The 11,510-nt window shown below is 33.4% G+C and overlaps 1 protein-coding gene across 1 annotated transcript; it reads left to right on the forward strand.

Annotated features, from left to right (window-relative positions):
* Window positions 1–2,439: 2,439 nt before the first annotated feature.
* On the forward strand, window positions 2,440–7,907 carry LOC142334835 (uncharacterized). The gene is made up of 3 exons (XM_075383162.1): window positions 2,440–2,665; window positions 6,223–6,426; window positions 7,740–7,907. Exons 1-3 carry the CDS (start codon window positions 2,603–2,605, stop codon window positions 7,905–7,907), a joined length of 435 nt encoding a protein of 144 aa, XP_075239277.1. The 5' UTR covers window positions 2,440–2,602.
* Window positions 7,908–11,510: the final 3,603 nt, after the last annotated feature.

The raw sequence follows: 11,510 nt of genomic DNA on the forward strand, positions 1-11,510 counted from the left end.
GGCCATTTCAAACAATAGTTTCACCAATGTAGCACAAAATGTAAACAAGTTCTTATCGAAAATATCCAATGAACCAAAAAGAAATGGACTGTTGTTAAGTTGTGTTTTTAGAGGAGTCGGGTACCGAGGCTTCCTCGTGCTCTGCTTTTGAGTTCTAGCTCCCTCGTGTTAGGGAACTAAGTCTTCAGCGCGACTACGATCTTTTCCAGCATGTACCTAAAAGGAAAATTTATTTTGCAGTGAAAGTTAATAATTATTTTCTCTGCACCAATGTTTCTTTAAAATAGGATACGATACCTTAATTAGTAATTAGGTTAGCGTATCATAGATTATTCATCCGGTTCTATTGCCGATTTCTAGATGTCTCCTACTGTACGGTTTGATCGCAATAAATAGTTTTTTTTCGGAATGTCCATTTTTTTGAGTTGCATAGAAGGAAATTTAGCTGTACTTTGCTTGATTAGTTTTAGAAGGACAATTGTTCCAATAATTAATTTATTTGGCTTCTTACGAACTAAATTCACTTCTTACCCATTTCTTCAACTTCACCTTCAACTTTCACATTTCGATAACTTCAATTTTTTGAAACTCTACCCTGCGACATCTAAAGTCATCTAAAGTCATCTAAATCACCTAAAGTCATCTCTTGTTTTGCTCGACATAACTTTTCGGAGTTAAAAGATAAAATTTCCATTATTTCCGATTTGCTTTTTTTCACAAATATAATTTGCTCATATCTACTGCAATTGCAATATTATCAACTGGATTTTAAAAATAGGTTCTTTTCTTCACGTTTTAAGCTGACATAAATTTTGTATTTCGTCAATTGCTAATTCGTCTCATTTCACGGAAAGAAACATTTGGACGCTAAAAGTCATTTTGCTCAGCATTTCTAAGGCTTTATGAATTTTGTTGAAGGTAAAAATCGATAAAACTCCTTAAAATAAAAATAGTTGAGGCTTATAAGCCGGAACAAACCTTTTCATCAAATGTTTTTGGCGAAAGATAACTGTGGCTAAAAATTATGTAGGCACATTAAATCAACATGTTCATGACATTTTTCGACCAAACAGGAGTCTGTAGGTTTCAGAGATTGAAATTTTTGTGGAATTTTATGAGCAGTGCTTGCACGGCTTAGCAGCAAAAAATTTTGTACCATAAAAGTTGAAAGTGGTACAATTTTTATTGTGATATTTTTGCGTATAAAAACTGTAATCAATTTTCATTGAGAGAAATCTGTTTGTCATTTACAACTTAATTGGTTTTTTCCTTTAGTTTGAACATTTAATTTTCAATTAATATAATACTTTAAAATTATATTTTATATTTACATGTTTATATATTATGTTTACATGTTTTTATATTTTATATATTATATGTTTTTTACATATATATATATATATATATATATATATATATATATATATAAATGTGTGTGTGTGTGACTGTGTGTGTCCGAGTGGATGAGTGGGTGAGTGTGTGTGTTTGTGTTTCCTTGAATACTTTCGTACTTTGATTCAATTCTGGTCAAAATAGACTTCATAGTTTAGTTCAAATTCTCCGTTATTTTAGGAGTGGATTTTGTTTACGGAAACTTGAGCTACACTTACACTAATCCGCCAGTGTAGTCCACAGAGGTCTTTTAGAAGGTTTTGTGGGCAAAACTCACCATACAAAATGGCCTATAATGACAGAATTTTTTCAGTGAATTTTGCAAATCATGCAGAAGCAATTTTACGTTCTTTAATTGCATTGTTTTTTTCTAATTCACTTATATGTTTAGCGATGTTTAAATGCAAAAATATCTCTTGTCCTATAATTGAGATTTATTTTTATAATGAAGGGCGATTAATTCTGATTTAAGCCGATCGCAAAATCTGATTACTCAAATCGTAAAATTGAATAATTTTTGCCTATAAGAACACTTACATTAATCAGTCAATGTGTTCACCAAAACGTGTTTGTGGACGAGAATAACATGATCCCCTCAAAAACACCCCAAGTCAAATCAGCGGACATAAATGTTTTCCACATAACTTAAGTATTAAGATTGCATGTGAAATTCACTAACACAAATCGGTCAATTCAGCCCAATTTGTGGTTCTGTATTAACCAGTTATGTTACTTTGATCAGTTCACAAATTTAATGCTCTGAAATTAGGCTCCAGTTAATTTTTTTAATGCAAATTTTTTTTAAAAATGATTATTTTGTTCTCACCAAAAACAATCACGTTTTGCAACGGTGCTTAATAATCAATGCAAATAATTTCAATAATAATTTAAAAGACTCAGTTTTTGTTGTCGCAATTTTTCGAAAACATTTTAGCTTTCTTTTTGAAAATTTTGTTATATCATCGGGTTTATGTATCTTACTTTCTGGCTTATTTTGCTTTTTTTTTGTTGCTTAATTTACATGCGTTTTGTCATTTCTTAGATGGGAGAGAGATGGAACCAAATTTGCAAACGCATAATGACTTCTCTCTATGTACCTCTTAAATAATCACCAGCAGCTTAGTTGACTAAGTTAGATTTTACAATCGTGATTGAGAAGAAACGGATCAATTCATTGAAGTACCTGGCCATTTGGGACTCCGTGGCAAGTATGCAAGATGGTCTTTTCACCCTGGGAATGCAGTTGCTACAAATAGACGTCTCAAGCATCAACGTAAACATAATCTGGTGTCCATTTTAAAATAAAGCATTGAAGATTTTGTCTTTTTCATTTCTACCAAGAAACACTTTTTACGTACAGCGCTACGAAAATAGAACAAAAAAACTATTGAAACTATCATCTTGATATATAGAAAACGCATGTTACACTATGCTCCAAAAACCTACGTAAGATTTTTGAAAAGCAGTATAAATGTTAAATATAACAACAATTCGAGTTCAAATCTGTTTTATAAAAGCGCTTTTAACATTTCCATTACGCTTTTAACATTTTAGCATTCAGCAGACAATTTTTATAGTTTTTGTTTGAATGTCTTCTTTTTATTCTAAACAATCCTTTCTATAAATAAGGTCCTGAAAATGCATATTCTTTGTAATTCTATTCAAAATTTCCAAATTTTGCAGGTTTGGACAGCTTTCAGCCTGTTTGGAGAACAAGCAAACAATTTCTGGCCATGTGATTGCAATTCGTCCCAAAATATAACTGAATCGCTTGTCTGAATTCAATTTATTCCTATTTATGAATCGAAATTGTATCGTAGTAAAGGATAGCGTTATGGGTCATTCCAATGCACTCAGGTGATGTTTTGGTATCTTACGACGTTTTCTCACATTTTTTTTGGATTTTTTGAAAATATTGGAGGTCTTTTTCGACTTTTTGGCAGCATAACTGTTATTTTTCAGGTAACATTCTTATGCATACTGCGTCCTGGATTTTGATTTCTAGTTCAAAAGTTTTTGAAGTTTGTACATGAAAATCCGACATCTCGTACTGTGACAATTTGACAAATGGTGAAAGAGCAAAACTATTTGACCATCTTTTCTGTTTAAGTGGAGAAATTGAAAATGAAAGATTCTCTTTAACTGGTTCGATACCTTACGGCTGACCTTTATTTATACTTATTGCGCATACTTAACTCTGTCTTTCTTCACAATTTGGGCAAGAAGTGATAGGTTAATTCAGGCAAAAGAGAAAAAAACGAGACTGATTTGAGATCGAATCAACGAATAGGTGATAAATTAACAGTTATGCTGAAGTGTACTAATTTCACGTTAAGTAGAGCAAAGGAGCGACGCACGTCAAAACGTTCATATTTTGCGTGAACTGACTTTTGTCTGGCACTTTTGGCTGTTATTCGTGAGTATTTTATGTCAGAACCACTTCGTCCATTTCTAAGGGAAGTGAGAAAATTATTACAACAAAAAATGTAGACTCGAAACAAATAAAAATTTTAATGCAGAGAAAAATATAATAAACACGCTTCACTGCCATATTCTGGATATCCTCTAATGCCTACAATAGCTCAACGTGCTCCCTGGATGCAGGCGTGTTGAGACAACTCCCATTGCAAGTTCTGCATGCATTTAGTATTATATTTTTTAACCTTTTGCATATTGCAAAAATTAGTCAAAATGTGCTTCAACTTTGCCTTTTTTAGGTTTTAAAACGGTTTTTTTTTCGTTTGCTTAGCGTTTCCAGAAAAATTAAGATTTATTGATAAAGCGCATCGCCATAATTTGATGCAAAGAATTTTGTACTTCAGTATGGGCGTTGCCAAGTAAATGACGCATCAAATAGTTATGAAATATTCTCGTTTCTTAATAATTTAAAAGATCAGACCAATGCAAGAAGAATACGATTATTTGAATTATTCACGCTCGCATGACAAAAGCTGAAGGCTTTATTATTTCCGATATTCAGGATACCACAAACTTCTTTTCAAAATCTAGTTAAAAAATTTTAATCAATTTAAGCTTAATGTTCTGTTTCCACTCGTGGGGACAATAAGTTGTTTTTCGTTTTAGAGCACCAATTTAGTGCTATTAACGCTATAAGGAGATAGAAAAACGATACATTGGGAACTCAGCACCAACCAAATTAATTTTAAAGGTTTCTTTTGAGATTTAAAGTTTTGTTGTCGATTGTTACTTTTATTGTGCTTAATGGAAAGTATATATCGCATGTACTGCCATCAATTGACCTAGACATCTGACAATAAACCAAACTGATTGTTCTCAAATTGACTGCAACAATGCCTACAGATTTTGTTCTAATACTTTCTAGTGAATCTCACTGCAAACAGAATTACAATGAGATTTCACTATTTCCTATCTTTTTTCAGTAATTATGTTAAAGAATAACTGAAAAACAGATTGAAAAAGACTTTAATTTCCGATACAGCAGTCACCGACAATTTTTTCACTCTGACTTATTTCAATCTTTTTAATTGCAATTTGGTCATAACAGAAATTTTTGGTCTTTTTTCTCTGGATGCAGTGTCAAAGGAACATACTTAACAGAAAGAAAAATTCAGCATAAAAAGTTAAGAAATTTTTATTAGTTTAACTATGATTGACAAAAAATATTCAAAGAATCTTAATTGATCTTGTTATCACGCAAAACAGATAGTGCTACACAAAATCTGTCCAAATTTAATATAAATAGCTTGTAAGATGATGCGTACTTGTTGACATAAACTAATCCTCGTCTCATTTTTACTATTTTGATTCAATTTTATTCTGCAACAGATAGCTTGGTGTCACCATCATGCGCAGCCTGCATCTCAAAAACGTTTCTAAAAATACTGATCAAGATGGACATAAACACATTAGTTCGGCAGTTTTTTTTGTCAACAAATCAAAATATGGTAGAGTTAAGTTTTAGCAGTTTCGCAGACTTCCTTAATATTTTCTGTTCGTCAGATCGTCTTTCGTGTTGACAAAGTGTTTTTGGTTTTTATAATTGATTTTTGATCTATTTGTTGTTCTACTTGATGCATTGACAACCAAATAGAAAATACATTTAATACTTTTTAGGTTTTCGACAAACTGTTCGTTTTTCGATTTTTCGTAAAATTCTGGGCGTTCCTAGATATAATTTTTTGTGAATCAAATCAGCAATAAATCTTCAGTTTCTAAGCATGAAATTTCTGTACTTTGAGTTGTCGATTTGAAAAAGTTCAGACTTTCTTTTGGTTTCTTAATTTATGCCCCGTAGTTTTGTGTCGTTAACATTGTTGTTATGTTGTCAGTGGGCGATATGTTCCAGAGCAACAGAATTGTTAAATTAATTATTTTGAAGAATTAGACAAGAGAGCCAAAAGTGCGGAATAAATTATTCATTCCTTTTTCAATATGCCGAGAAAAATTAAGGGTAGTCGTTAAACGAGTATTCATTGTTTTATCTACAGAAACAGTTACGGCGTTTCTCAGTTCTAAGCTTCCCTACGCTTACTTTTTCTAATCTCGAGAAATTCCTGATCAATGATTACTTTTCTTTAAAGTATTTAAGCAGTATGTGGAAATAACCGTTCTGGTGGACATTGAGAAAAATTGTAGCATACTTACAGAAATCGGTTCTTGGGAAAAGTCGCCTTTTAAAAGATCATGAAAAGAATAGTGAGGCGAGCTTAATTAGAATTTAGGTTTTACCCGACTGCAGTCGAAGTTGTCTCTTGTCTCCTTTTTGATTTGTTGGAAATTCGTATCCTCGCTTGAATAATGCTTTGTGTAGGAATTATCATCACATTTTGACGGTGAAGTCCTTTTTAGGAAGTGTTGTGCAAGTTGTTCCATTTCCACTCATGGGGCAGTGGAGTGGTGGCAGCCTATCACGTGGTTGCCATGGCAATAGACAGGGTCATAGTAATCAAAGCACCATTCTGGCACCGTAACCACTCTTCACCCAAACACGTGCGAATGCTCAGCTGGGCTATAGTGGTGATGTCATACACAGGAATCAGACATTTTGTTACCGTAACAACGACCAATAAATCCAATCTTTTCCCATTTTTTCTTTACTTCCTTTTCGCGAGCTTGTAAAGCAAAATTTACATTTTAACTGATAAGCACCTTGGTTAAGCTGCAGCAAGAAGGAGACACATCGGGACATATTTCAAATCAAATTTATTATATTAGATGGGTCGCAATGGGATCAAAAATTATAATGGGTGGATACAACTGCAGTGGGAGGAATTTGAATTTTGAAAGGATGCAAGGAAGAAGAACAATTTTCCTCCGTTTTATTATCAGTTTATCTTGTATCACATTCCTCCCATCATAACACATCGAGAAATTAGTTACCTCAGGCCTTAAAAATATCTTTCTCATTCAGGCTGTGAAGAGGTAATGATACCTATATCAGACAGATTACAAACAATACTCATTGCCAAAGTAACCGATGTGTTAATATCAGAGCCATAACCACAAAAGAGGAAGAGATTTCTAATGATTTGTACATGCTTGCAAAATAGCCGAAGACAGTTTTACAAAATCAAATTTACCCGGTTATTTTGATCTCATCTTCGGTTGTGACAGTTTTATATCAAATTCCAATTTAGGTTCAAAACTCGAACATATTGTGCGCATATTGCGAGGCATAGGGTATTTTGGCATTGCGAAAAAGCTTAAATAATTTTTTTATAATTTAGAAAAGCGAAGCTAGCTAATTAATGTCTCTCAAAAAATTTAAGCAGGGTAAAAATTTGCAGAGAAATTTTAGGAAAATTTTAAAAGCCATAACATAGATCATATTGAATTTCTGACGGGTTTCATATAATCACGGTTCGGTCGCTCATAAAAGAAAAGCGAAAAAAAAATTCTTTTAAAATGGAATAGCTTTGTTGTTCGGTCTCAAAATGTCAAATTCTATAGTCGTGTCAACTGCCCTGATATTCAACTCCATATCCGAAGACGGAATATGTCGATGGCAGAATGATATATTGCCAATTGGGGTCACTTTGGGGATAGTCATCGTAAATACAGTAATTTTCCACGGAATACCCGTTACATCCCTAATAGTATGCAACATCATATTCGCGCACGCCCTGACAAAACGAGAACAAACAACCGTTTCACGAAGAGCCGACAAAAACTCCTCAGGGACCGCTGTTAACGTTTCAGCCAATCAGGAAACGACGCGTCAGCACCAAAAACAGCAAAACAGGCGAAATTACATCATAATGTTGATGTGTCTAACACTGGCTTATTTGGCATGTTCGGCGGGTCTTGTTGTGTTCTTTGCTATGATACTTTTGTCGGATACTTTGGCGTATGTGATGTTGTTCCAGGCGTTTGCCGAAATCTGGCTAATCATTCGATATTCGGCCAGTTTTATTTTTTACTGCATGAGTGGCAGGGCTTACAGATTGGCATTCGTGTCGGCTATCAAAACCAAAATGGGTAGCAAGACGGAAAAACCACGAGTGACGACTGAAATTGCGACAGCAGACAAATAAAAAATTGGAAGCTTCGTTGCTTGTAGCTAATAACCTGCGGCCAAAAGCTGATGCGAAAAACCCTTGTACAGAATGTACTGCTTGATCTGTAACCGATTCCTCTCACCAACACATCCTCACAGTGAAAAAAATGTTTTTTATAAAGATGTGGTTTTAGTATTAATAATGGTTTGTATAGCCAACCTAAAAAGTTTTAAAGACTATCCATTATATCTTTTATAAGATTTTTAAAGCTGTAAAGTTGTCAATTATAGAACAGCCTGAACCCCCCCCCCCATAGATTATTACCCTCGACTGTAATAATCTATGGAGGGGTGGAGGTTGTTCTATATATTTCTATATATAGCTTATACTGCATGTAGCTTATGAGTTTATACACCGAATGTATAAAGGAAAAATATTGGGTATGATTAATCTAAAATATTTTTTAAAAAATATTTAACAAACGTTCAGTTTTTTAATGACGAACTTTCAGGTTTTAACGACTATTAAGTCTGCAGTGATACGTAATGATGCTACTATATTAACAAAGTGTCCCGTCTCGAGTCGATCCATTAAAAACTCCGAACAGCAGTAGTCTAATCTTTCTCTACAATTTTGATTAGTTTTCGCCAATTCGTGTCAGAAACTTTTTTTTACAATTTTTTGTGAGTCAAGCCTAATTGTGTATCATTGTCAACTTTAACCTCCGAACGCCTTCTAGTGAAAGTTCATCTGAACAACATCAGGCTACCTTTTTGATAATGCTAATTACTAAATGCATTAGCTCAAAATTTGGAACATTGAAAACACAAAATGGTGCGAAGACTAATCTGACGTTTGAACAACCCATTATTTGCAGAAAATCATTTATGCGAGTCTTTGCAACAGAAGTACAGTACATATTAGTTGAATAAAAATCATGAATCTTTTTTGAGCTATCTGAGAGATGCGTACAATAACAAGAAGAATGTTCGTTCAAAGATCAACTGTAAAGCATACACTACGGTACCAAAAACTACGTACAGCGTAATTCTTGATTTTAAAGCAGGACATGATTTGTCCTGCTTTAAAATAAGCATGATTTGCGCCAAGGCGTGAAAAAGGTGTGTAATTTAGAGGTTTTAAGAGAAATTTCATTCTCTTTTTTTTCTCCGCTTAAACAGAAATGATGATCAAACCGCTTTGTTCTTTCGCTGTTTGCCAAGTTGTAGCACTAAGAGATGTCAAATTCTTATGAACGATATATACAAACAAACAATCAAACTGAATTCACGATCCAGTTCACAGAGTGCATACAAACGTTAACTGAAGAATAACAGTTTCTAGGCCAAAAAACCGAGCGAAAGAACCCCAAAAATTGTCAAAAAAAATCCGAAAAGTTAGCTGACGATTTCTCAGCAAAATCCCAAAAACTCACTGGAGTGTTTTACAGTCACTCATAGCGCTTTTTTTGCTACGATACAATTTCCAGAGGTACAACTAAACGACTTCTAAAAAAAGAGCTTTTCGAGATATGCGGCAAATATCGGTTTGAAAAGAAAAGCAAGTGTTTCTGTTCCAAATGGAGAATCAATCAGCTCAAGAAGCTTTTTGAATTCTGGTTAGAAAAAGTTTTCATTGATGAAATTAGGGTCCGCATTTCCAGTGACGGAGTTGCTTCAGTTTTTTGAGGAAATGATACAAGATTCCTTGAAAAAAAAGTTTGAGTTCGGAAAAGCGATGGCCTATTTTCAGTGGTATAATACGACCAGATGGACACCAAAATGCTTGTCAGGTGTCCAAACAAACTAGAAGCTGTCAGTTATTTAGAAATTCTAAATAAGTACAAAAAAACTTTTTTCAGGACCTTGTTTCTCATCAAGATAAAGCTCTTGAGCATAAATCGATGTTTATCGGCATTTTTTCCACGAAAAGGAACCAATCGTTCTGGAATGACTGGCACATAATCCACATCTAAAAGTTTATGAAAGATTTTCATGAAAACAGACAAATCTTAGAGAGAGTTTGGGAAAAGTGGCAGAAATTTGGCACCAAATTGTTGCAGATGTTGTAAGAAACCTGTATGAAAACTATGCAAACAGTCTCTTAGACGTTAAAAAAACCTAAAGGTGTAATAACCCGCTATTAGAGAACAAATTTGAACACAAAAAAGTTTTTTATTAAATGTTTTTGATGCTTTTAAAAAATCTTCCGGTGTACGTACCTTTTTGGTACCTTTTGAAAATTTATCAAATTACTGCAAATTTCTAACTTCAAGTTTGTTTACGCGCTTATTCACGCGGTTTTTCTCGGAGTCACACACTTGAAACTCGGTCTTAAACGCAGTAAAAAATTGCGGCTCTGTGATTTAGATACATTTTATGAATAGTAAGAGCAAATTTAAATTTCAAAGCAGTGTTTCAAAACCATTGTCACCAAATTGTTTTTGCACATGAGATTGAATAGTTCTAATAATCCTTGAATCACTTTTTTAAAATAGATGGTGCAATGCATTTTACACATTGTTTGCATAGAAAACGAAAACTGGCTTTTCCCTGAGCTTATCAAGCAGTTTAGGCGCAAAACTGAGCTATATTTTTTAGCATCTGTTTTTTGATAACTCTTCAATATTCTTATGATGATCAAGTTACATGTACCTTAGATTACATGTACAAAATGCAACAATAAATTTTAAATTACAGATGTACATTGATAATGACAGAATTGGCAAAATTCAAAAATAAAGCTTTCGATTTTGCATTTCAATGCCTAAAAAATCATTAGTAGTCCGCACGCTGCTCCCGTAGACTGATCAACCAATTATTGTAATAAACGATTTACACTGCTCCATTGTTTACAATCGTTTTAAATTTGTCTGCTTGTTACTTTTTAGGGTTTCTGGCCTTGTTCAAAGTATATCTTGGATTACACTGGCAATACACTAAAATTCAGTAAATATCAAAAACATTTTTACTACCCAAAACCTGTGCTTACTACAAAATGTCCCAATACGCTTTTTGATGTTGAAAAAATCTGTGCTGTTTGCGGAAAACTTATTTTTGATTTATCCTGAAGCTTCAACAAATTTCTGTTGAAATGTGTGGAAATATGGAAAGTGTCGAGATGTGTATATTAAAGTGCAAAACCACCAATTTGATTTAATAAAATAAACATTGAACGGTTATTTTCTAATTGATATTTATGTTGGTTGAATGACGCTTGTTTTTACAAGGATGAAGTGGATAACTTCAAAACATTTCTAATTATTTTGCTTTTTTTTAGTTAGTGTTTACAGAATTAGTGAAACAGAATTTTCTGACCTTCTATAAAAATATCGTGTATTTCTCTGGCAATATACTAAATTCAAGAAATATCAAAGAAACTCAGTTTAGACGGCTAGTTTTACATCAAAAAATTAATTTTGGTGTTAATTTTAATTAAAAACTCACGTTATCAATCAATTCAAGTTGCAGAAAACTCAATATACTGCTCGACAAAACTGACCCAGCTCCTCAAAACATCTGAAAGAGCTCCTTTAAATGCACTTTTCGAGTTTCATTTAACTCCCCAAATTTTGAACAATACAAATTTTGGACTTTTTAAGCCACAGCAAAGGCAAAAAGAGAACCTAGCTCTGCACAT

The sequence above is a fragment of the Convolutriloba macropyga genome, chromosome 2, assembly GCF_964194025.1.
Source record: "Convolutriloba macropyga chromosome 2, txConMacr16.3, whole genome shotgun sequence".
In the NCBI taxonomy this organism is placed as follows: Eukaryota; Metazoa; Xenacoelomorpha; order Acoela; family Convolutidae; genus Convolutriloba; species Convolutriloba macropyga.